Source organism: Amblyomma americanum, chromosome 7 (genome assembly GCF_052857255.1).
Source record: "Amblyomma americanum isolate KBUSLIRL-KWMA chromosome 7, ASM5285725v1, whole genome shotgun sequence".
NCBI classification, from domain to species: domain Eukaryota; kingdom Metazoa; phylum Arthropoda; class Arachnida; order Ixodida; family Ixodidae; genus Amblyomma; species Amblyomma americanum.
The window spans coordinates 9727486-9754985 of record NC_135503.1 but is presented as its reverse complement, the minus strand read 5'-3'; the positions used below and the strand labels follow the sequence as shown (position 1 = coordinate 9754985).

Below are 27500 nucleotides of genomic sequence, written 5' to 3'. Positions count from 1 at the left end.
TTCGCATTACATGCCATGCTCATGCTCAATTTTTCGTCTTGATTTTGACTAGGAATGTCACTCGCCCGCTATTGTTTCCTGGCCCACTCTGCTCTCTTCTTATCTCTTAAGGTTACACATATCATTTTTCTTTCCATCGCTGGCTGCGTTGTCCTGTTTTTTTAACCCGTTCCGTTAGCCTCCACATTTCTGCCCCAGAGGTGAGTGCCGGTAAGATACAGCTGTTGTATACTCTTCCCTTGAGGATATTCTTTCTCTTTCCTCGTATGTTCTTTGCAGATACAGGTGACGTTAAATATTGTGTTACATCAGAAGAATGATCCTTTTTCCTCCCAGGAGAAGCTAGGCCTAACGTGGTTTCGCTGCCAGGGCGACACAGCGAGCGCGTCTCCCTTGTCTCCGCCGACCCGCATTCTATCCGCTTCCTCGGCGTACTGACGTCCAGACAAATGCGATGCGTGTCCTCGCAGCGGCGGCCGACACGGGCCAATAAGCGATGCAGATAACTGGATCGATCAATCTTTCCAGCCAACTTGCGTCAGCGTGCGACCACGGCAGCCCCAGGAGGCCGGTCGGTGATCGAACTGCGCCGAGACTCGCACGCAGCACGAGGGGACGCCGAGCGCGTAACGGTCTCTCTCTGCCTCGGCGACACGCTCGACTCTGGGGGCCACAAGCGAGACGCGGCCCTTCGTCAGTGGTGCTGCCAGCTGCTCTGATCGTACGCAGCTTCTGTCTGTTTTATCTGGTAAAGGTAAGCACGCGCACACAAGTACACGAGCACGAGAGCGCACACTGCCCCGGCACAATGCATACTCAAGGCTCGCAAATAGCACGTTTATTGCGACATGCGCAAGACGAAGGCCCGTCAGCCGACCTCCTCCTCTCCACCTAATCTGGCATTAAAACTTGCTTTCTCTCTTGCTCTGTCAGCGAGACATCAGCACACACCCCCCCACCCGAACGCAAGCACACATGCACATGCACATTGTCACACGCACTCGCGGACATACGTATGCAGACGTGCATGCCCGCCTGTTCATTAATGGTGCGACGTTTACCCGGGAGTAATTTCCACACACGCACCTGCCGCTGCAAACACGCCTATTTACACATGCCTGCAGCATAGGCCAGCGCGCTCTTGCATCCGTAGACGCGCTCAGTCTGCAAATTTTTGTACTAACATAAATTACCACGGAGGGTCGCATTTGCTGCCTGTTGTCACTATCGCCGCATACAGCTCGGTGATTGACCGTGCGCGGAAATCAAGCGACCTGCAAAATGCAGTATTCTAGAAACAAACGAACAAAAGTGTAGCCCTCTCCCCTTTTTTATTTGCCGGGCTGCTAATTCATTGCCTAAAACCCTCTTCGGAATGAATGAAAATACATTTAGTCCATATTGAGAGCCCTTAAGCAACGCCGTTTCCTTACGGCTGCACTACTGAAATTTGGAATATCTTTGTCGTGACCACCTCAGTATTGGGAATGGAGCAGTGGTGAGCACATGTTGGAGAGAAGTGGGGAGCAATGGAACTCAGCGCATGACGTTCAAGCAGAGTTCATCGAATCTGAGTCAATCAAACAGTTTTTGCGGGCCGTTAATGAATGATACCTTCTAACCACGTTGGCCGAAGAAGTACCACCGTTCGCAGCTCGTCGAGCACTCGGCCCGCGAGGGGCGCAGCGGGGTTTACGGAGCTTCTCCCAAGCGAACACCCCTAAAGGAAGCCGCGCGCCAGGCCGGGGGCAGCTTGTACCCAGTTTTACCGGTGGGTGTCCGGCGGTGGGTTTCAAACCAACCGCCTCCTGCAGCCGAGACGGGCGCCCAGCCAACTTATTATATCATCCAATCAACTTATTATATCAAATTATATCAGTTTATAATGTACTCCGGTTTGCATTCTTTGTAATATACTATTATTACAGTCATAATCTAATATAACCAATGGTCCCAAATACTAGGAATTTGACTCTTCAGTGCTGAAGAGTCAGAGTTTAGCACTCTTTGCCTCCTTGCCCAGCTTTCATAAAATGAAATCCTTGCTAGAGAATAAGTAAAGATTTAAGTGTGCACTTAAGTTCTGTCTTTCATTCGATCATACATGCAAAACGCCGTGAAATTGCTTTCCAGCTTCTGGGAGCTCTTGAAACATTTGTTTCATTTGAATTAAGATGAGATATTTGAATATGTTTGTAATAATATGCTGCCTAGCACATGAGTGGTTCAAGAATATACTGACCCAAATGTTGAAACGACGAGCCGAAGTCATTCCCGGAATTTAGTGCTCGTTGCGCACGTAACCAAACGCGATTCACTCTAGGAGCGTGCGTGGCGCACGCTCTCGCTCTTGGGGAACAAAAAAAGAGAAACAACCGCGCAATGGGGCGGCCTCCCGCATACGCGTCATTCCAGCCTCTGCGTGTCTCGGGGCAGTTTCTGCAGGCATGAACGCTCCGCACTCGATCGCTGCTCAGCAGTTGCGTGCAGTGCCGTGTAACTCTATCCGTGGTTCATCTAATCGGGAGAGTGAACGCTGGTAACCAGTGCATATCTGTTCTTTTGACGTTTCATGCATCTTCATTTTTTTAACCAAGGGAAGTTTAACGCACGCGATGTTCCAGGTTTCACTCGCGTACCCTGCTCAAGAAAGCGACCCGAATAAAGCCGGGCTATATGTCCGCCAGGAACCACTGGATTCCTCCGTTGCCAACCTCTGGATCAGCGTAACATTTCTCTGTTCGCTTTTTGTCTCCGCAGTTCAGCAAGTGTATTTATTTTCAAGCTTGTTGGCAACAGTGCACAGATTTCAAACCACTGTGAGAAAAACTGTCAGAAGAGAGGACTTTAAAAACAGAGAAAAAAGCAAGTGCGGTCTTGCGTTCGCGCAGCTTTCTCAATAGTGCACCGAATCGGACGGGGCGCTGGAGCCCCGGCTCCGTACTCGAAAGACCAGGAGCATAGACTTGTTCGGTCTCAACCCCATCTTGGCTGCGGGGCCCAAAAGGCGGGGTGGCCTTGACGTCAGGCGGGACGCTTTAGAAGAATTGTGCCATTTTGTTTTTGTTTTTTTGTTTCCTTCCCACCTTCGCCCATTGCGTCACTCCAACGTGTTCTCCGGACTTCTGAGGGCGGCCGAAGATCTCCGCCGAGCTCACGTTCGGGATACAAGATTGCCAACGCATTCCTTCGGTATTGTTTTGTCTTGGAAAGGATGTAAACACGCTCGAGAACCCAAAAGCCGCTGGCGGGCGCACGCCTGTGTGGCCCTTCGTTTTTCGATTCTACTGGAGGCGACGGGAGAGAGCCTTGCACGGATCGGGTCAGATGTCGCTGAAATAGGATGCCCGGCGAAGTGCCTTCTATTCTTAGAAGTCGTTATTAGATGTAGACGCCCCCTTCAAAAAGAAAAAGAAAATCTGGCAGATTTGAAGACGGAAGGCCATAAGAGTGGTTTAGATCAATATATGCACGAAAAGGTGCAGGCTGGAATCTCTTTCTGCATTCTGCCTGACTTAAAAGAAATCTCTTTTCATTGGGAAGACCAAGGCGAACTCTTCGGTGAGGTACTACTCACTCACCGACTTGAGGGGGCCAACGCGAGCGGATGCCTGCAGCGTCGGCTCCGGCAAACGGTACGTGCTACTCCTACCCAACCTCTCCCACGGCCTCTAATCTGCACGAAAAGCTACATAAGTGCCTAAGGGAGACAGGGAAGTCGCTCATTCCGGGCAATTCCCGACCTTTTCTGTGCTAAGAACGATCATTGGACCGAGGCGCTCAGCCGCCGAGCTAAGCCTAACTCGGACTACGCGTCCCCGCCGACACCATTGGCGACGCCAGCCGTTATCATGGAAGTAATGGTTGAAGGCCGCACCATAACCGCACAAGAACTAAATTCCAACGACTGGACGCCAGTTCTGTATAAGGCCTACTACGCCTCCCGCCCGGCCAGCTCGCCGAGGCGCACCTTACCGCTCCGAGAACGCTACCTCCGACGCAGTTAGCCCGAACTCCGAGAACGCGGCGCGCGACGCAGCAGCCGCAACGGGCAGCGGCAAGACTCCAGCCTGCCATCAAGGAGGCTCGCCTCACCGTGCAGCGCAGAAAGCAGCTTCCACCGCTCTCTCCCTACGCTATTCGAGTAGTCGTTCACCCGCGAGGTTAACTACGACTGCAAGGCATCCCGACACCTCGACTCTTGAAGGCAGTGCAGAACCAGCTGAAAATCATCCCACCGGGCGACTTCTGCCTGCGCATCCACCTGACCAACAATACTTTCACCATGGCAACAACATACTTCCCAGCAGCCGAGGTTCTCAAGACGCTGACCTCCCCCACCATTGGAGACCACACCTACCCATGCGCAGTTTACGTGGCTCCCCCACCGGGGGCTACCAGAGGAGTGGTAACGAAACGCCTATGACGATGAGACCTCAACGCAATTCTACCAAGACCTGGTCCGAAGAAATCCGGAGTACAGCATACTAGCAGCACGCCGCATGGGAAAGACGCATTCCATTTTGATGACCTTCGACGCAACTACGGTTCCTCACTCCATCAAATACACGGGAGCCATCCACCGCTGCACCCCATACCGCGGCAGTCCGGATGCCTGCATTAACTGCAGACAGCCGGGTCACCCCACGACGTATGCCCAAGCCCCAAGACCAATCTTTGCCCCCGCTGTGGAGCACAACACTCGGAACAAGACCCTCCTTGCACGCCCAAGTGCATTATGTGCGAGGGCCCTCACCTTACCGGCACGGTATCCTGCAAGGGACGCAACGTTCACCAGCCATGGAAACAGCCCAGCCACCCACAAACGCAGAATCAAGAAGCGGTCGCAGCCAGGGACACATTTTCCCAGTTGTCGTCCGGATACATCCAGCCTCACCAACACAAGCAAGCTTGGACAGTGCCGTTGAAACAAGCCTGGAACACCTCCCCCTCTTCACACGGTCACGTGACATCCATGACAGCGACTCCCAATCTACAACACGCCCTGGCAAAATCCCAGGCGGAGGCAGCGGCGGCTTAAGCAGAAGCTACAGCAGCCCGAGCAGGAGCCGCCGCCCTTCGACAACACATCGCAAGATTGGAAGCCCAGACAAGTGCTCTTGCCACGGTATCTCCCATTCCATCTGCCTCCGCTCCTACCACATTCAAACTCTACCTGGGCTTTCCACACAGGATGCTTTCCTAAAGCTAAAAAAATAACATTCTCGACTCACAAACCTCCGACACCAAAGCTATTCTAGGGGTGGATCTTACTAAGGCCTTTGATAACGTTGCATACTCCGCTATCCTCCAAAACCTTACGACCCTAGGACTCGGCACGAAGATGTACAATTACAATCGAGACTTCCTCAGCCACAGCATAGCTACGCTTACTTTCGGCGACCACCGCCTCACAGATGTCACGCTGGGAGCACGAGGTACGCCCCAGGGAGCCGTCCTGTCCCCTGTTCTCTTCAACATAGCACTCCTTCTCCTACATCGACAGCTCGCTCAAATCCCTAACATCCATTTTAGCCTCTACGCCGACGACATTACGGTCTGGGCAAACCGCGGCTGTGATGCCGAAATAGAACACCTACAACTGGCCCTAACCACCATCGACACCTATGTACGGGAGCGTGGCCTGACCTACTCCCCTTTAAAATCCGAGCTCTTTCTCTACCAGCCCGAACAACACGAATCAGTCAATCCACCCATCTCCCTCCCCCTAGGTACCCACCCCATCCCACTAGTAGATAAAATCCGCGTGCTTGGGCTGGTTATTTACTCCCATGGTGCGCACGGAGCAGTCATAAAGACACTCCAAACACACGGTCAACAGACCGCCCGACTGATTCGCCGCATATCGAACCGCCGGGCTGGCCTCCGCGAGCGACACACCACTCGCCTTACCCAGGCTTACGCCATAAGCCGCAACACATATGCCCTTCCATACTTACCTCGCACACAGAAGGAGAGAGACCGGGTAAATGCGCTCCTGCGAAGTTGCACGAACACGGCTCTACGTCTTCCCCCCAGCACATCAAACGACCGACTCTTCAAACTCGGTGTCCACAACACATTTGAGGAACTCACAGAAGCTACCTTTACGGCACAGATATCCCGCCTATCAAATTCAGGGGCTGGCCGCATTTTATTATCCCAATTAAACCTCACCCCAACTACACACCCTTCCGAGGGGGTCCCCCTTTCTCCTATCCTCCGCTCTAACCTCAACGTACCCCCGTACCCAAGAACATGCATCATGAGGGGGACAAGGACCGCAGAGTAGCAAGGACCCGGGCCCTCCACAAACAGTATGGCGACGAGCATGAGGTGGTCTACCTGGACGCTGCGGAGTACACGTCAGGCTCCCGTATGGTCCTGGCGGTAGCCGACAATCAAGCAAAACTTCTGACTTCCAGCTCAATCATCCCCAATTCTACAACAGCGGCAGAAGAGGCAGCCATCGCGCTTGCTCTCATTTCTACATCTGCCACAAAAATTATCTCTGACTCTAAATCCGCCATTATCAACTATGCCAATGGCTACATATCCCACACTGCTGCTCGTTTACTACGCACTGGCGCCCTATAACCCTCATCTGGACGCCAGCACATGCCGGCCTCCCTGGCAACGAGGAGGCTCATTCCTTAGCCCTAGGTCTCACATTCCTGGCGGGAGTCGAGCCCCTTGTACGGGCCGAGAAGCGCCTGCTTTCCTTCCGTGATATTCTCTCGTACTACCGTGAACAACGAAGGGAGTACGCATCCCCGCCCCATCCCTCATAGCGCAGGCCGCACAGTGGCGACGACTAAAAACTACGACTGCTCCCTACCCCATAGTACTACGTGCCCGATAGCCAGACCGATTCCCCTCGTCATGCAAACGTTGCGGCAAACCAGGAGACTTTCATACACCCTTCTCACACGCTACACCTTCCCTCATCCCTCATCACCGACCGTGGCGGAGTCTTACTGGGAGACTATATGACCGCATCTTCTCCTCAAGACCAGCGCCGGCTCATGTGCAGCGCTCTGAGAAGGATTGCTTTCCAAGGGCTATCCTTAGCTTTGTAGGGTGCCTCCTCACAGTGAGAGAGCATATGCAAGCTTTGCCCCCCCCCCCCCCCCACTTAATTAATTAATCAATCAATCAATCAATCAATCAATCAATCAATCAATCAATCAATCAATCAATCAATCAATCAATCAATCAATCAATCAATCAATCAATCCAATTAATCAATCAATCAATCTCAAATAAATGTAACAGTGATTTGTAAAAGAGTTGCCCGATTAGCTGTAAAAATAATTATATCTTCAGTGGTATTTACAGTTCTACCGGCCTCCTGAAATAATCCGCAAATAATTCTTTTACGCCGGAAAGCGTACCAAGCACGTTACAAACGCGCAAGCGCTATAGTGGCAAGTCGCTGTGACCCGATGCCAAAATTGCTGGGCAGCGATTACGAGTTCCTTTTTTGTAGTACGTACCGTCTTGTAGAACATGCAGGACATCCGGTCCTCGTCCTCGCCCTGCGGGCAGTCGATGAATCCGTCGCACAGGACGTGGTCGTCGATGCACCGGTACCGTCCCATCCGGTCCGGAGATGGGCACGCGAACCGCTCCATGCCGTCCTCCGCGCTGGGACACTCTGCGGAGGAGACGAGACGCAGGGAATAACCGTCACTTGCTGTGCACGCCCGAAGCGTCAAGCCGTGGTCATCGTCCGTTCCTAACGAACGGACTGTTGGCAAGCATCGAAACAAACGACGAATGGCCACTGCTTATAGCGGGCAATAAAGCTAATCCGCGCCTCTTGTTTCACCGCTACGTGGAAAGACGCGCTAGCGAAGTCACAAAATACCCGTCCCACCGAAACTGGACATCTGTGGAGCGTAATTATGAGTCAATGCATTTAAACGGTAGAGCGTTGAACGAAAAAATCGATTTACTGATGGAACGTCTCCCACTTCATAACAGTTACTCGAACAGCGTTGACATTCGGGATTTTGGTTCATACTTCGGAGCAATAGCGCAACAGGACAGGGGACCAATAACGAGTGCAGACGCGCAGCGCTTCGAGTGTCTACTCGTTCTTGGTCCCTTGCCCTGTTGTGCTATTGCTCCGATGTTACCCCAACTCTTCATATTATTCACAAAGCAATACAGTATAGCTGCAAACAGAGCTGCATGTGAGCATCAGCTTTAACTACCTCGCACTTAATTAATGGTGCATTAGCTAATGAGTGCGTTTACTGTTTTCTTGGTTTTTATGCTTGCTTGATTTTCTTCTGAGCCGAAAGCGTATCGCCGTTACTGGATACTGCAGGCCGAAGCACTCAAGCAAGGATTTTTTGCCGGCAGCGGAATGGATGACGGCACATTAATATATTATGAATATGAAGGTGTTTCTTGATTTGAACTCCCATAAGAGTAAACAAGAAACACTTCAGTTAATACAGAGCAAAGTGAAAAGGAAAGCAGCTCGCTGCTGAAGCACAACTGTTCAGTTTAAATGTGTATTGATGTGGGATCTGGTGAATAATAATAATAATTGGCTTTTGGGGAAAGGAAATGGCGCAGTATCTGTCTCATATATCCTTGGACACGCGAACCGCGCCGTAAGGGAAGAGATAAAGGAGGGAGTGAAAGAAGAAAGGAAGAAAGAGGTGCCGTAGTGGAGGGCTCCGGAATAATTTCGACCACGTGGGGATCTTTAACGTGCACTGACATCGCACAGCACACGGGCGCCTTAGCGTTTTTCCTCCATAAAAACGCAGCCGCCGCGGTCGGGTTCGAACCCGGGAACTCCGGATCAATAGCCGAGCGCCCTAACCACTGAGCCACCGCGGCGGGTAATATCTGGTGTCTGGAAAGAGGCATCTCAATGTGATGATATACCGTGCAGCGTTACTGGCGCCGCTAAGCTTTTACTCTAAGCGTAGCGGACTGTAAAGTTTTGTTCTGCAGCTACTCGCTCATTCTCTTTCTTTCTGATACGACATATGATATAAACGCGCTATTTTTGAGTGTTCAATGTCGTGCACCACGTGGCGGCAGACAAGGGAACTAGAAGCGCTTGTCCCGAATCCCTGGTAATGAGTGCCAGACTGCCTCGATTGAAAGAAATACAGTCAAGCCCACTTATAACGGCCACAGATATAACGAACGCTCGCTTATTACGAACGAGTGCGGTGCTACCGTCAAGATATGCATTACGACAATGGTAATTCGTCTCGGATACAACGAACAGCTGCGGCCACACCACTCGGCTGTAGCGAACGAGGCGGCACCGCAAACTTGTCCCTGCAGGGTCAATCACTAACTGCGTGAGTGCCAACTGAGCAGAGCATATCCTAAGGGGAAGCAGAAGCGCGGTGGCTGCAAGACAGTGGCAGCCTCATAACATACAAGCGCCGGTACTGGCCATGGTCGTGGATCAGTTGTGGTGTTACCACGTGCAGGCAACGCGAGATAGCGGGATATGTGGGGCTGATACATTATGCGTTCCTGACCGCTGCGCTACATGGACGCAGGAATGATAGATGATGCTGTCGATAACACGTGATGAGACGCATGTAGATTTGTGGCAACGCGTCTTTGATGCCCGGTTGGCCTGGTGCTGCCTCGGATGTCTACGTTCGCGCGGAAATCATAGAGCCGTGCTCTTACGAACCAATTGTACGCGAACTATGAGCACTCCGCTACCACTAGGAACCCGATTATTATGGGCGACCTGCTACCAGATGCTGCATACGCTTCAGTCGCAGTTATATCCTGCCCCTAAAGCAGATTGTTGCCAGCGGGGGTCCCGGCCGCCCAGGAGAAAGCAGTGCGGTATGGTATGTTTAGAAGAACTAGACGCGCACGGCACAGTTTTTATGAAATAAACGCCACTTTTGGCAGCCTTAGCATTTTTGACTGTAACACGAGGAGCCCATTTACTACGAACATCTGATATTCAATTCAATTCAATTTATTTCAACACTACAATGTTGAGGACCGCGAAACAAAAAGCCTTTTGTGGCTTGACAAGGTTCGCAGCCCCTTTTAACAACCAGTGACAGAGCATAGGGTTAGGTATTACATATTAAGCTAGAATTACCTAAGTCCCAATAACACGAGTGTCAGACATAATGTATATATATATATATATATATATATATATATATATATATATATATATATATATATATATATATATATATATATATATATATATATATATATATATATATATATATATATATATATATATATATATATGTGTGTGTGTGTGTGTGTGTGTGTGTGTGTGTGTGTGTGTGTGTGTGTAAAATGAATTCAAGTGAAACAGAAAGTATATGCAGTACATATAGCACTCACGTACAATTAAAACCGAAGGAATTAACGCTAATTACTAATGCACATTATACATATATAAAATCAACAAATGGATCACATAAAACATACTGCAATGCATAATTCGGCAAATACACTATTACAAAAACAATTTCTTCCATTTTTGCGGAAACAAAGAAAAGATAGCTACCTAGATAGTTCAATAATGAAACTTATACAGTGTTAATTTTATTTAGACAAGATGGTAATGTAAAGCCAACATTTGGTATGTGTAATTAGTCCTTGCTCGTGGCATCTCCCAGAGTTCGCAACTGCGCGTATTTAGCTTCCCATCTCTACGTTTTAAGTTCTATATAGTGTTTAACGTGTTATTATTTCTTTTAATACATGTCTTATATCGGTGAATTAGTGTTTGCTCATAAATATCAGGCATAGGAAGTAAATTCAGTTTTTTGAAAAGTGGGTGCGTATGTGTGTCGTGGGGAACGTCCAGAATACTACGGACGGCCTTTTTTTGTATTCTGTGTAATGTGGTGATATTAGAAAGTATCGTAGTACCCCAAACAAGATGGCAATAATGAATTTGGCTGAGAAGCAAGAATTTGTATAGGAGAAGTTTGATGCTTTTAGAGAGAAAATATCTTAACCTGCATAAAATTCCACTCACACGGGATATTTTCGCAGTGACTAAATCCACATGCAAATTCCACGACATGTGTTGTTCGAATACAACCCCAAGACATTTAACAGGAGGCACAATCGGAATAATAGAATTATTAAGTTGTAATGTTAGGTTGTAATAGTCAACGGAGTCCGTGTGACCGTCAACTTCGTATTAAGTGGGCTCGGTTGTAATACTAATACGAAATGAAACCCGAAACTTTCTGTTCGAAAACTAAGACTGGTTCGCGTTTCCATGCACAAAACAGTAAGCGCTTTTTTTAGAAAAGGAATTAGACTAGAATTACGCAACCAACCTTAAAAGCATTTTATAGCAAAGCGGGTGGGGCCGAAATCTAATCTGTTAACGCTCCCCAAATTTATTAAATAAAATTGCGAAAACAGCAGGCGATCTTATAGCGGCTGTATAGCGACCTTCAATAGGAAAAATTAATGCGAAATGAAACCCGAAACTTCCTGTTCGAAAGCTAAGGCTGGTTCGCGTTTCCATGCAGAAATCAGTAAGCGCTTTTTTTAGAAAAGGCACTAGACTGGAATTACGTGAGCAACCTTAATAGCAATTTATAACAAAGCGGGTGGGGCCGAAATTTAACCTAATCACGCTCCCCAAACTTATAAAATAAAATTGCGAAAAGAGTAGGCGATCTTACTGGGGCGTATAGCGACCTTCAATAGGAAAAAATTAATGCGGAAGGAAACCCGACACTTTCTGTTCGCAAGCTAAGGCTGGTTCGCGTTTCCGTGTCGAAAACAGTAAGCGCTTTTTTTAGCAAAAGCACCAGACAGTAATTGCGCGAACAACTTTAATAGCACTCTATAGCAAAGCACGTGGGCCCGGAATCTTATGTATGCACGAATTATAAAATGGAAGTGTGAAAACAGTGGACGTTATTGGACAGTTTACGTGGCTCTTCGTGCCCCTTATAAAACGCAATGACATCTCTCGAATGTTATTCCCTGTTCCCAGATGGCCAGCTCCGCTCCACGTGTTAGGCGGTTTCGATACAGCGTTATCGTATTTTCCCTTCTAATTACTTCGTATTCTCTGTTATATGTCTCTATGCTACATACTCTGCTTCCCTATTTTTAAATCGTATTCAGGATGGGCAATTTTAGGAGCATGATTACGATGCATTTCTTTTTATTTAATGCATCTAGATGAGCAAGCGGACATATAAGAATAGAGCAGTCGCCGGACACACCACGTTATTACACGCTTCGAAGGTTATAAAAGACGTCAGAACTGACTGCCCGGGAAATGCCGCTCTCTGGTGCACCAGGCCGAAGAAGCCGCGTGTGGTGTAAGCGTTAACGGTAGCCTTTCCATCCGTATCTTTTTTTTCCCGCCGAGCAGAGTACCTGGCCGCTTCCATCAGCGCTCCAGAAGCTGCCGCATTGCGGCCAGCAGCGGTGGTAAGAAGAAGAATAAACGAAGGCAACAAAAAAAGAGAGTGGTGATTGCGAAATGAATAACGATGCCACGCAGTGCTCGGGAAGATCCGCGCAGCTGCACTCAGCTGCGCGGGGCCCGTTTTTTTTTTTCTGTGCCTTCCGCTCCTTCATTACCCCTTTCTTCGTTCGCTTCTCACTGCGTGGCTGGATAGGGGACAGGTATCGTTCCGTGCTTCCTCGCCTTTTACGTCGGCGGCCCTTCCCCTCTTTCCTCTCGCCCTTACTTTCTCACGCCGGCGCTCATGAATAATTCTCGGGGCGCCGAAAATCAGCTCGCCGCCCGAGGGACCGGCCGCGGGACACACGTAACGCGCAGCTTCAGAACCGGCGACTACAGTGAATAAAGCTGGTACAAAGGGGCGGCCGGGAATGTGACGTATACCGTAAACGAAGGAACCAAGGAACGTGCCGATAATGGACCCGGTAGCATTAGACGTGTTTGTATATATAATTTTTCTTGTGCGTTAACGTTCGCTTGTTTGTGATTTAAAGCCTCCTTTTGTGAGCCCTTTCTTCCAGCCAACTGCGTTTTCTTCAAGACATGAAAGAGGGCAGAAAGGATTCCGCCTTAAATTTTTTGTTTTCGTCGAGCGAATAAAAAATACGGGATCGCTCGGCAGCTGCAAATTTCGCAGTCTTCATAACGCAAAGGCGCCCGTGTGCTGTGCGATGTCAGTGCACGTTAAAGATCCCCAGGTGGTCGAAATTATTCCGGAGCCCTCCACTACGGCACCTCTTTATTCCTTTCTTCTTTCGCTCCTTCCTTTGTCCCTTCCCTTACGGCGTGCTTCAGGTGTCCGCCAATATATGAGACAGATATTGCGCCATTTCCTTTCCCCAAAAACCAATTATTATTATTATTATTATTATTATTATTATTATTATTATTATTATTATTATTATTATTATTATTATTATTATTATTATTATTATTATTATTATTAATACCGCGCGCCTCGCTACACAGGGCTGGGATAACGGCTAAACACAGTTCGACCACTTTTCTGCTTCGCGAGATTTGGAAATGAAGGTTTTGCCTTGGTCTGTGGTTCAAGCAAGTCGATAAAAAAAAAGTTGAGTAGCTGAACTGTGAGGGCTTCTTTTCTATCCGAAGTGAAAGGAAAAGAGGATTATTTTTTCTTTTCTTGCAAAAGAGTCACAAAGAGGTCAAGTAGGTACTCAGGCAGGAAATGAGTATCATGAGCCTAATTAAAAAACGCACTTGTTAGCATTCATTTTCTTCCGTTCAAGGTGTGTTAAGCGTGGAGTGAACAATTTATTTAAACAACGTCTGCATGCGTCTCTTCATACCTTCCTGGTCGCTATGACCTGCACGCCGCAATCTGTCTTTTTTCTTTTACTTTTTGCTTCTTATTCACGTATTAATCTAGTCAACATTTTGTATGTTCACGAGTGACGGTCAACAATAAGGAGCACAATGGCAGTCGTGAGCTATGGTTTACCCCGACGAATGCGACAGGATGTGTTGGAAAGAGGAGACGCGGATAAGCGCATCTTGCACAACAAAACTTTTCTTCCGGAGGGCTTGCGTCTCAGCCGACGTGTTTTTTTCAAGGAGGTAAGAAAGATGGTTATTGCTAGAGATACCAAAGAAGGTGGGTGGCGCTAGGGGCCTACTCGTATTAAAACGTAGGGTTTCTGCAATCTATGCAGAAACCTGTATTTCTTTCGAAGGATTGGAAAGCGAACTCGACGTATAAAAAGTGCTGCGCAATGCAGACCTGATAAAGAAAATATGACTGTAGGAATTTTGAATACGCGAGGAATAGTCTTATCACGTGCAGCCACGATGTCAGGGCAGCCATGTCTCCTAGAGGCAGATTAGCAACAAAGCCGCCTGTACTCCTAAAGGTCCTCCTGTGTATCCTTATACTTAACTTGATTCAAGTGTTCATAGCCTTCTTCGACTGGTAAAAACAAAAAGAAAGAGATAATCGCAGTGATTTGCATACATTTGCATATACAAATCAATACATGTGACAATGCGCGAAGTGATGTATCGACTTCGTACGTCTGTCGAGGCTGCGGTAGTTTTCTCTTGCAATGCATACCTGAAATGTTCGGACATTGAAGTTAATTAGAAGAATGCTTAAACACACACTGCTACTTTGCGAGGCCAGCGCACATATAGTTGTACATTATCATCATCATTGTGAACGCAAGGACACATATTGGTTGAACCTTCGAATATTTGCTGATGCGTATTAAAGTTGCTGATGCGTATTAACAACCATGCAATGGCTGTACCTTAAGTTCAAGGTGTCTTTTTTCTTTTTTTTGTTCGGTGCTGGCATACGATGTCGCGTTTCGTGCAGAATAAACTTCCTAGTTAAGTTAGAGAGTAGCTTGCGCAGGTATTCGAAGCGGCTGTCTACGTTAGGTGTGTTAACACTCGACATTCAATCGCTGCTTCATCGTCGGCTAATTTTTTGACTGGTGTCTTCGTTACACCATTTATTATCTTGTACTTCTCTTCTTTTGACTATCAGTGCATTCACTTTGTTAGATGGTTTGCCTGATTCAAACGCATCTGAACAATTAGATGAAGCTGTAGATGATGTTAAGAAGGTGTAGATGATAAGTTGGCGAAAAACAAATCAAAGTGAAGGTTATGCATTTAATGAAGATTGAGTCTTTGAGGAGCTTGTAGAGAGATCTTAGGCAAAGTTAACAGGAACTAACTTTGTTATCGATTCATGCAGACCGGTAGAGAAAGCACGGTAGCAAGACCGGTGCCCATCGGGTTATAACGTTCATTCCTTCCTTCTGTTCTTTCTCCTGCGGAGAGAACGAACGAGGCAAATGAAAGTGTCGCCACGTGCTCTTAGATCTATTTCGCAACATTGTAAAGGCAAGTGTCTGCAGGCTAACAGACGGCTGGCATGCAGCTGTGTCGAAGTCGTTGAATCCGTTGGGCAAAGGATGTAGAAAGTTTGTACTCGCCCATTCCGTGTTGGGGAGCATGATTGAAGCTCGTGAGTGGGCGCAGGCTCTGAGCGTACAGAAACTAGCTAGAGGGTTCGTTCTTTAAGTAGAAAAAAAAAGAAGTAAAGAGGTGGTAGACAGTGCCATCTGATGGGAAACACCAGAAGGATAGAAGCGACTAATTCTTTACACAGCGCGCCGCAAGGAGTAAGTGCACTTTTTCCTTTTCTTTCTTTCTTTCTTTCTGTGTCCCGCCAGCGACACCTTCGCAGGCGCGCTGAGGAGGGAGCAGTCGCATCGTCTCTAGCGTTTCGACATCGCCGACACGATCTTGTACGTTTTTATCGCCAGATGCGCCAATCCCATCCCATAGCTTGCCGCTCTCCATAGCTACCGTACTTCCCACGCTAAGAGACGGAAGAGTAAACCGACTACACTTGCTTGACTCAGGAGAGGCAAGCAAATTCTACACGAGTTCCATCAGACACTGCAGAAATGGGCCGAGCGGGGGGATCGAAGTAAAAGAGAGAGGTGGGGGGGGGGGGGGAGGGAAGAGAGGAAAGGGGCGGAGCGCGACAGCAGCCTTCGTCTGAGCAAGCGCTTCGTCAGCCCACGCTCGGCCACCAATGAAGGAGGTGTGAGTGAGTCGCCGGGGATGAAAGCCATGTGCGCGCACAGAGGCAAGGCGTAGCGGCGGCCTTCGCCATTCGCTCTTGGCCGACTGCTCCCGAAACGGCGGCTGGATCTGGACGCGTAAATAGTGCCGCGGAGGGTGCTCGCATGGCTTGCCAAGCGTGCGTCACGCACAAGTCGTTAACGAACCGATTACCAACGACCGGACTGGATCGCCCTCAAGGGGGTCTTGTCTAATCTGCGCTCTTCCTTTGCACACTGCTTTAAATCGATATCGAGGCAGCGTTCTTCTATGCCCGTAGAAATGTGATGGACGCGTAGGATGCTATCTAAGAAAGGTCACTGAGGCCCTCTGACGTCACTTCGTAATCGCGGGGGGCGTATACGGTTCCCGTTTACGGCTTTTTGTGTTGCGGAAGAGAGTGCGAATGTGAAGAAGCTTTCTCTTACATGTCTATTTGAAACGGCCATGCTGTGTAGTTCATGGAGATGAAGAAATGGCTCGAACTGCCTGCACCGGGGGCGAAGAATGAATATTGTGAACATATGTTGCGGAAAAAGTCATTTCAGGCTTATCCTCATTGTGAGCCTATTGTGCATTGTACACCATATCTATGCCTACGTCTCGTCATCCTAATCCTCCCTCTTACCTTCGTGGGAAGCCTCACTAGAGTCTCTCAAGAAACAGTAAGTTACAATAACCGCAGTCATAATGGCTGTTCCAGAAACTTTACGGACCTGTTGTTACAGCTGGTGCGAATAAGTTGATTTTAACTGAGATTACTTGGCTACCTTGAGCCTCGAGAGTTATCGCTAAGGGTAGTTGAAGACAAGTTTTCATCGTTTAGGCTAGCAAGGCGAGCGGGCGAGCGTAAATCTGTACGCACACGTTTATGGTTTTCCTATTTTAAGCGCAACTGAAATAACCTTACGGTAAGCAACTTGTTTTAACGGAAAGGTGTCCACTCAGCTGTGTACGACTAGGCGTGTTTTGCGAAAACTGAAAGACGCTGAAGCCTTCACTTCCAGCAGCACTTAGAAACCTCGCATCGGAACATTCTTCTCGTTAACATCCCAGGCAAGATGAATCGCGGACCGAATTTTTTTGCGCAACCAAGTCCGTTCCTTTCGCGCTGTCTCCGTTATTTGGAAACAACCATCGATGTTCGCAGCAGCCGTAAACGTCGTGACTGACACGACACCTATGCACCCAAATTATGTCTGGGCGACGATCAATCAGAGGGCCGCCAAGTAGTACGGTACCCGGGGAAGTAGAAACAAAACATATGCGAAGAAAAAGCGGACGTAGACTTGAACAAAGGCGTTGATTATTCTGGGCACCGAAGAGGAATACGTGCCTTATCCTGACGATCCTCGGGGGCTTCCTAATTTGCATGTCGGCCGGACAGCTCAAGACAATGGTTTTCCTTAGAGTGCGCCTCCATTGTTCGAACGAGACGGGAACAATATAATGTGACGCAAGCTGCTGTTCCAATATTTTTTAGCAGTGCTATGCATCACTGCGGTGTGCATTGTTGCTAAAAGAAATAAATTGATGGAATCAGTTACTATACTGCGTGATCTGTGTATTTCTTTCTTCCTGTGCTACATAGTGGTTCGTGGTTTAGTGAGATACTAAACTGCAAGAACAAAGGGCAAAAAAAGAACCGCCCAGGACCTTTACATAATTGAAGCTGCATGCCATTAAGACTGGCACCTTTAAACTCCTTGCCAACGTGTAGCCACACCAGTCCCTCTGGACGAAAATACAAAAAAAGAACGAATCACTCTAAGTTCTTCTAAAATACACGCGTCTTCCTTGTTTTATGCGTAACTGATAATGTCGAGCTCCAGGACACAAGACAGTAGGATTCTGGCTACAAGACACGGTTCCCGACAACAATAGTGCCTCGACTTAGTCTTTTTAAAACGATTAAAAACGAAAAGTTGAGTGGCGCGAATAAATGTACAAAGAAGTAGAGGGTCGGACAAGGTCTCTTTGTGAACGTTCCGTCCAGTACACACTAAAAGCTAAACAACAATCTCACAGAAGACAACACACAATCACTAAGGTCAGAATTAAAATAGGCGCTCGCGAATTCGAACTCCCACATGCAGGACAAGACGCAAACGCAACAACCATTCATGCTAATAAAAAAAGAATACAACACGGCACAAGAGCATTAATGATGCACTAGGTGAAAGAAAACTGTTTAAGAAAACCGAAAATTTCCATAATGCTGGTGATGAAGGCTGCGCAAATTGAAACTAGAAAGGCTGTTCTTATTGGCGAAATCTGTGTACAGCTCGGGCAAGGGAGTCTGGCCGTGCTGAGAATCAACGGTGCGTGAGAACGGGGCAACCGAATCATGCCTCATAAGCGAATGTGCGAGACAAGCTTTTATTTCTTTCCAGTTTCGCTCCAGTGCCATCTGCAGATGTACACAAAACATACACGAAAGAAAAGTGCCGGATGAACGAACGTTCCTGTCGGCAGTGCCCAGAGTTCAAAACACTGTTTCAACGAAAGCCATAAACAGCAGCACCCAGGGGGCCACTCCCGCGTTTATTTTGGGACGACACAGTCGGCCCGTAGTGCGGCGGTGCTGTGGTGTCCACGTCGTCGTGTGGCTATGAGGGAACACGTTCGCACTGCAGGGGAGGGGGAACAAAGCCAAAGAGGTGCACAGGGGGATGGAAGGGAAAATCGAGGAGGGAAAGAAGGGGCGTATAGGGAAAGGTGACTGAGGGGGGTTCGGTCGCTGTTTTTGGGGAGTGCGCCTCGACGTGCCGGCCCCGACCGGTCATCTATTACGGGATCGGCGACCGCAAATCACGCGGCGGAACAGACAGTCAAAGAAGTGAACAAACAGAGAGGAATGAACAAAACGAGTCGGGGTCTGGTGTATAGTTAGACCCATACGTAGCTTGTGCCATAACGTAATGAAGAAAGAAAAAAGTGTTTTCATTTGTGTTCTTTTTTTTTTTGCTTTCGCATTCTCTTTTGCACCGATCGAAAACATGCACGCAGATGGCGGACAAGCTGAAAAGGCGTTTGAAAGCGAGTGTTCGATATTCGGCGCGGTGGACTCGTCTCGTGGCTGCATTTTTTATTTATCCCATTTGTGTAATTGCGCTAACAGAATGGCACATGTATATTTGATATAGCTGACAAATGTTGTAACAAAAATTTGTTACAAAAAACGTTTAGACGTTTTCGATGTACACGTCTCGGACATCACAGTATACGAGGATTCAATTTAATGAATAACGCGACCATATAACACCGTCGTTACGTCCTGAGAGTTACGTTTTATCACTGTTGGGATCACCCTGTAAGGAGCTGCGAGGAGCACTTGACTTCAAAAAGACGATGACGTATTATTTATATTGAGCAATAGGCGACCTATTATGGTGTCTACGAAAAACAACCAGGCGCAGTGATAGGTGCGATAGTTTTATTTATTTTATTCATTTTTAGCACCTCAAAGGCCCACTATGGGCATTACATGAGGGGTGGGCTAACATATTATTTAATTAGGTCAGTGATAAATGATTTGAGGGATTCCAGGCCAGGACGGATGAAAGCTCCAATGGGCAGGTTATTCCAATCTATAGCGGTCTGGGCGAAGAATGATTTCAGATGCGCAGAAGTGGCTGCTCGAGTTTTATGAACAGCTTTCGGATGACGTATTCAGGAGAAACTTGCGCAGAATAACACAGGGTGGGAAAGAGAAACACGCACACACGCACGAGCGTGAACTTGCAACTGTATTTTCAGAAAAGATACACTGCCTTAAGAAGCATAAAGTGCGCAAGCGTACGAATTCTAGAGCATTACGTGTGGGAAAAAGAGCACGTACATAGGTACAATAAAAAATGCATTAAGAATAGACACAAGCAGAGTCATATCAGAACTTAGCGGAATTGAACAACAAAACCGGGTTATCTATTGCGGAGAAAACCATGACTGATGCGAAGTGCGAGGTGATACGAACCTCAAATTTGAGGCCTGCCTTATTCGTCTTTATAGAAAAAAACATATAAGCGTAAACCTCACTTCCGAATGTATGCAGAAGTGCACCAGTGCCTGTTTTCATGTACTTTCGCTAGATCATGTGCGGTGAGTGCAGGGACGTCGAGCAATTTGCTGTACCCTACACGATCCCGAGGCCTAATTGACTCCGCACAAGTTTTAGAGTTTCCTCTCTCTTTCTCTGGCACATTTTGCACCTCTCCTGCAAAGCGATACACGTGGAGCCCCCACTCTCTATTATTCCTTCCACTTCTGCACTTAATTGCAGAAAGAACAAGAGAGAATGGGTCTTCCTACGCTACCGACCCGCTGCCTGGCCGTATTGATTTGTAAAGGTTGCTTCCTCGCAATATGCTGATGATTGAGGCAGAGCACGCTTTACAAAAAAAAAAAAGGTAAATTGTAGCAAGTGGATCTTCGGACGCGCAAATGCAATTACGAAAGGACCACCTGATGGATAAGAGAGAGCAATAGAGTTGATTACAGACAAGAAGGCACTACATAAACCACAAATGCAGTCAAACTTAGCAAATATGCGCGGCAAAAGGGCATTGTACGCCCGTTTAGTTACGCCACGCCAATAGTATTGAATTAAAGCACTGAACTATAAAAAGGAATTTATCAACTGTGTGGTATTTGTTGTGCTAATTATATGTTATACGCCACGCCAATAGTATTGAATTAAAGCACTGAACTATAAAAAGGAGTTTATCAACTGTGTGGTATTTGTTGTGCTAATTAAATGTTAAATTAATTATCTAAGAGAAGAAAAGTTGAAGAGCGGATAGATAATTTTTTCAACTAAACGAACGAAAGCATGTTGCCCGTTGAGTGAGTGAAAGGATTCGCTCCCCGTTTTACGGATTGTTACCCCATTTACGGTTTGTGAGTGCCTTTGCCATTCGACCGCAAATACGTAGAGTACTGGAACGTTATCGAATTATGAACTCTGGAGATTTACTTGCAGAACTTGCTTTTATTGGGATTTTCTTAGGATATCGTAGCTTCTCTACCAGCTGGGTTGTGACCTTGAGTTCTAACGTGCTTAAGACGACCGGATATATCTATCCAATTTACTTTAACAAGACTGGTAAAAACTTGATCATTACATAAAAATTGACTGGCTTCTTACAGCGCTTTGGGCACAGCCCCTTCGGCACATTCGAAGGAACAACAATAATGAAATGGATGAAAAGGAAAGCCTGACGTTAATGCATCGTCATTAACCAGTGCATTTTTGTTGCGAGCGTTCAATATTCAGCGCAGGGCAATCAATTATTACCGTCCAATGGCAGGCAGGCTTTGACCTTTTCGTCCGTCGCTGTCTGTCTACTGGTTGTGGGAGGCGCTTTCCGCTCAATAATTAAGCGAGTGGCGCTTGGAGAGAACTTCGGTTGCCATGCCACGGATGACAGGTGCTCGTCAAAAGCGGAATGCGCAAAAGAAGCTACAGAAAAGGAAAAGATCGATACTACAATCCGGTGTCGGACGACTCGTTACTCTGAGTACGGAGTTCCAGTAAACTGCGAACGCTGTTTGACGCAGACCGTGTACAGGAGAATGAAGCAGTGACTCAGTGATTAGGGTGCTCGGCTCCTGAGCCAGAGTACCCGGGTTCGAACCCGACCCTGGCGGCCGAGTTTCGATGGAGGCGAAGCGCATAAAGGCGCCTGTGTGCTGCGCGATGTCAGTGCAAGTTATGATGGAGCATCCCATCACTGCCACCAATGTTGTGACTTTGAGGTGGTCCCGTAGCGCTCGCCGCCTGTTTTGTGACGAGCGCTGCCAGCTCTCTTGGCGGTAGCGAAGACTCCGATTCAGGCGTCGGTGTGAATAACAAAAGGGGATTTTACACACTAAGTACAAGTCATTATACAGGACAAGATCGGCACGGAGGCCGAGAGCTAACAGCAAACGTGATTGCTCTCGCACGGTGACGTCCGGCGAGACTCTAAAGCGTAAAACATCTCACTCCACTCGTGAGTGGCACTCGGCTCACGGTGGGTTGGTCTCTCTGTAGATGGGTGTCTCTCCAAGCAACAGTGTTGGGGCTAATAAAGCCCCGAGAAACGGTTGTCACTCAAACGACCCAATACAAAGCCAGCACCTCACGGACATCCGAGAGGTCCAACCAGCGACCGCGCTGGCCACCCGCTTCAAGTTTGCCGCGCGCGGTGACTTCCATGGGGTAAGAGAAACCGGCGTCTCGCTGTCTAGCATCTAACTGCACGTTTGAACATGTCGCTCGCCGATGCTTCTCCATAAGGCGATGCTGCCCGGCGGCGCAGCATCTTAGCCTGTCAAGGAAACGTTAGGTTGTGTTGCCTTGCGGCGCAGCACCGGGCTTGCCGAAAGTGCGTTCGCAGGAGAAATTTTGCATCTTTTAGATTTGGAATCCGGGCTGGTTGTCCGGGCACAACAAAGTTAAAGATCCCCAGGTGATAGAAATTATTCCGGAACCCTCCACAGCGGCACCTCTTTCTTGCTTTCTGCGTTCACTTTCTCCTTTATCGCTTCCCTTACGGCGCGATTCGGGTGTCCACTAAGATACGTGAGCGAAGTGGCGCGCACTCGTATCCTGTACTGTGCATTTTCATCCCTTTTTTCTCCGTATTCGCAAGAGGTTTCTTTGGTAGCACTTGATAAATTAGCCGCTCCAGAAGCGTGCTATTTAGGCTGAGTCACTGAGGCCGCTTGGGCTTCGCGTTGCTTTCGGTGGTCCTCTGAACAAAACTTATAAAAACAGCGCAAAAAAGGGAACAACGGACGACGGAGGGGACGGCGCTTGTAGCATATAGAGTGACCAGTGCTGAACGCCCAACAACTTTTATTTTTGAAAGAATCGCAAATATATTCATGTGGTCCAAGCCAGGGGTTATCGTTCTGCGCATGCGCAAGTATGCCAGCAGTTAATATGAGATGAATTCCATGCAAACGCAGCCCTCCCCAAGCCCATAAATGCGTTCAAATTCCACGAGTTTTCATGTTACACGTGATTTGCTCGTCTTAGCGGAGGTGTATCAAGGTCGGGTGAACAGTCCTTGCAAGTCAATCATTTGCCAGAAAACTTTCAAAATCTTTTCCTTCACGCGCGTTTTTTACCTTTCTGTTGTGCCCATTTAACCTATTATTAACACAACTCGGCCTCCAGTTTGGCTACCGTACACTTTTGCGTACTTTAAGGAAAAGATTGTCAAAAATGCGCGTGAAGAAAAAGATTTGATGGTTATTGGCAAGCAAAAGTATGAGGTTGTGTAATCGGTTACATGCCTTAAATGTAAGCTATCTAGCAGGAACGTTATCCGTTTATCGAAGTTAGTGAGCAGTGAAACGTAACTCGCAAACAACGAGGAACCGACCAACGGGCTGCGTGGACAGTGTGTGACTCCAGTTCTCCCCCCCTCCCCTCTTCCATCTTATATTCGTTTCTTCTCTGAAGACGGGATTCGCGGTTCCAGAGACAAAGAGCTACGACACATTCCATTTATTCGTAAACTGCGCTGTGCTGCGCGGCTCTGAACTAAAAGAAAACCGGCTGCAGTGCATCTCCCAGTCTTCATCCTCGCGGCAGAGCTCAATAGAATTTCATCGACAACATAATCAAACCGCAGTGTGCTAATGCGTAATGCTGACACGAGCCCATGCGCTTCTCTATTTTTTTGTCACTATATCTTGGCGCTAGGCTAGATTACATGAACCGGTAGCACTAACCAGTTTGAAAACGCTTTTGCTTGGGACGTTAACTTAAATACTGTATAGGGGGGGGGGGGGGGCATGAAACAAAGGATTGTTAAGTCTAACGAATGTTTCCAGGCTAGCCAGGGACGCGAACCTCCTTACAGTGCACATAAAAAAAAAGGCTGATGGAAGGACGGGCGAGAGTGTCTCACGATCTATTTACCCTGGTTTACCTTCAGAGAATAGCCCATGCACAGCGTCCCCGCCGGGACCACCGGGCGGAGTTCTATTACCAGCGAGGCAGTTACGTGTTGCGCCTTTGGCGGCTGCGGCGTCGAGGGAGCGGCGAGGGTCACGTTTGCAGCGGCTTCCCGTGCAGCTTTGCCGCCTCACGTTTAGCGCGGCCCGTATGGCGCAGAGGAGCGCTGCTGCCTGGCGTCGACAGCGCTGCTGCCGCCCCGCTGGGAGGGCGAGAGCAGGTCTTCCCTATTCGCGGCCGAGTCTACGGCGTTATCATAACAGGGCGGCCTTTGTGTCCCGTTGGAAACACGGGCGCGTGTTTATGAAACCCCGGCCGCTGAGCGTGCTCGGGCTCTCTCTGTTTTGCTTTCGGGTCCCGACGACGAAGAAGAGCTGGAATGACGTCTGGTATGAGAGACTAACAGCAGCGCTCGACTGGTGGGCTTCGCCAACGGCGGGAAGGTGGAAAGGGAGAGCGAAAGGGCGCGCTGCTACACTACTGGCGACATGTCGCACTGGTTGCCATCGCACGCGTTTCAGGAACACGCAGGAAACGTTTGCCCGAACGGTGTCCACGTGTCAGAGAACTGTGTCACGTGCAAAACCGAGACGGAGTCAGAGGCGACCAGTCGTCGGTTGTTGCGGGGGCTTGGCTTTTGTAATCGGGGCCAGTCTTTATTGGCCTCGAAGCTGAAGCGTGGGGGTGGAGCAAACGGCAGGGCTATGAATAGAAACAAGCTGGCTGCTACTGTTCCACGAACCTGCGAACGGCCACTGCACACGAGCATGTTTTCACGTCTTTGCATTATTTCGCAGTGACAAATTGTGCTGCAAGGTCGGCAGCAATTGCAGTAAATATTTCGCAGCGTAATGAGTAAAAAAACTGTTTCGAGGGAGCATCGCTTGCTTTCTTTATTCTTTTGTTACGAATTTCATTTATCTCCGGCGGCACGTGGCTTTATCACATAGTTTTCCACGCGAAACTTGTGAACAGTTGTAACCGCAGAACAGTTGTAACCGCGCACACCACTTTATACGACGTTCGAGATTGTTTATTGGTGCTTTAGGCACCTCATCTCGTAAGTTAGCGATCGCGTTAAATATGAAGCACAGTCCTTAGCGAAGGCCATTCTGTTCATCGGCGACCGCCCAGCAATCTTGCTGCCGTCATCGCCACGAAAACCAACTGTTTTGAGGGCACAGATTCGCCCTAACAAACGGCTGCCGAGGGTGAAACAAGTCTCGCTTCTGGACTTCCTGCCGTTACCACAACGCGATGTTGGTACATTCCACGATATAATGTACAGAGTGGACAAAGGCAGAGTTAGGGAATATTTTGTAATCATGAAATTTGAGACACAGGGTTATCACCAACTCCTGACGAAAGATAACAATTTCAGCATCTCTTATTTTGAGGCAGGCATTGAAAAACGGTGGCGTCTTTGCTTCAGCATATGGCCTTGAAAAGACGTGAGTACAAAAATAATTATAAATCAAATTGATAACGTGGTGCTTTCTAAAGTCAGATTTGAGTACAAGAGCGAAATCGCTAAATTCTTCAAGGACTCGGTTGCTTTTGCCTAGCAAGAGCCAGCAATAAAATACAAAAATAAGTGTTTCATGACAGTTGTATAAAATTTTAACCATTTGGAGCACCTGTACGTGGCGGTGACGTAGGTGAAGCCTTTACGTTTCAGTTAGGGCTGCTTAGACAACATGTTGACACTTCTTTTTATTTTTACTTATTTTTAAATCCACCTGCACTGTACCTTCAATATTTCTGTGTTGTTTTAGAGGAGAGTGCGTAGGCATATAGAGAAGGGAACTTGGCTTCTGGAGCAGTAGCAGCAGCAAGAAAGACGTGTGCGCCGGCTTCCTTAGCTGACATTGACTGAGGGACAGATTGTTTTAATACATGAAACACTCAGTGCTCACTTTAGCCGGTAACGGTCAATTAAGAAAACGCAGTAAGCCTAAGCCTCTCATTGTCATTTGGGCCTTATTTTGAGTACTTTACTATTCCTACACCGTCTTGCAGAGACACCAGACAAGATTCAATGAATCTCTCGTAAAAGCGATGCCATGGAGCTAACAATAAGCTACTTTTCTGATGAAAGAGCGGGTCTGGAGGTGAGCGTTGAATATTCGCACTTCGGGGAATACAATTAGGAATCAGAAAAGGAAAAAGGACGCAAATGCGCGTTGCATGCATAATTCCCACCTCAGTAAGTTCTCCGGCGCGTGGAGGGTGCCGAGCCTATGCGGACCGCAGCTCCATTAAAATTCATCGAAGCTATGCAATACGAAATGAACCTTCGGAGAGAATATGAAGTACTTACCGCGAACAACGCGCTCTTTTATGCATGCCCGTATCCGGTGTCTGGGAAGAACTGGATTTCAATGTGCTCGCTGCCTGTAGGCCTCGGTATATATCGTTATTCGCGCCCATAGCCTGAACATTCTTGTTTTATCCCGTGTTCAGTAACAGCGTGGCTGGATATTAAGAAAATGGGGAAGAGTGAATGGAGAAGTAAGAGAAACATTAACAACCGCCCCGGTCGTCCAACACAGCTTGTATGTGGTCACCAAGAGCGAACTCGAGAAGGTCCTGTAATGCATGTATCTCTCACTTCGATCACGACGCGGTTGTGTCCAAACGCCCTTCCGAATGAGATACCCCTGGTAAATGCTCAAGAGGCAAAAGTTCCACGGACAAGGGTTAAGGACAAAGTCTGCATGAGTGGAGACGCTCTTCCTTAATTCACAGTAGCCGTGTACCTTCAGTATCGGCTACTGCAGACAAAACTGTAACGGACATGCTTAATCCGCTTATTCAGAAATAATTCGTAGAAAAATTATGTCACGAACATGATTAGGTAGGTTCCGGGAAGAATAAGTCTTGGTACGTCAACTCGAATGCCTGAAATAGCTAATACAAAGTCTTGTTGCATGCTTGCCAATATAACACATACATGATGCGACGGTGACTTAAGCATAGTGAAAATAAATAGTAATATTCCATGCAGAGTGAGATACATCACTTACTGAAGTACGAACACAATTTCTCTGCCGCACACAGCAGGACACGCAGGCGACAGTGAACGGCGCCCGGGTTTCTCGTGCGATGACTTTTGAAGAGACTGTTTCTTTTCAACAAACTACCGCGTCAGTTGTGTAGTATAGGAACATTGAATTTTTTCTTTATAAGGCTTATTAACTAGTCTCCACATCAATTGATGACGCCGTAATGAAATCGTCTTCACTCGACCATTACAAGGACCTGTCTGCGGGAAAGATGGTTCAAAGCGGCCGGACGGTCTCGTCAAGCGCACACCACTTTAATTACTGCAGTGTAATGGCTATGCGTGGCACTTCGGTGCATGGCACGCCTAAAGCTTTGAAGCTTTGATCGCCCTCTGTAGCCGTTCCACTCCAAGAGGGCTGCCGCCAACGACCCTCACTGAGTAGACTTCTTTGGCTTACGGGC

The 27500-nt window shown here is 47.9% G+C and overlaps 1 protein-coding gene and 1 pseudogene across 1 annotated transcript in view; one reads left to right on the top strand and one right to left on the bottom strand.

The window, feature by feature from the left end:
* Positions 1-27500, bottom strand: part of jeb (low-density lipoprotein receptor domain-containing jelly belly protein) — a 144811-nt gene that overhangs the window by 25387 nt on the left and 91924 nt on the right. The window contains exon 2 of the mRNA XM_077631024.1: positions 7497-7657. Within this exon, the coding sequence (XP_077487150.1) occupies positions 7497-7657 (161 nt within the window). The remainder of the gene's footprint in view (positions 1-7496; positions 7658-27500) is intronic.
* On the top strand, positions 3852-5206 carry LOC144096792 (uncharacterized; annotated as a pseudogene).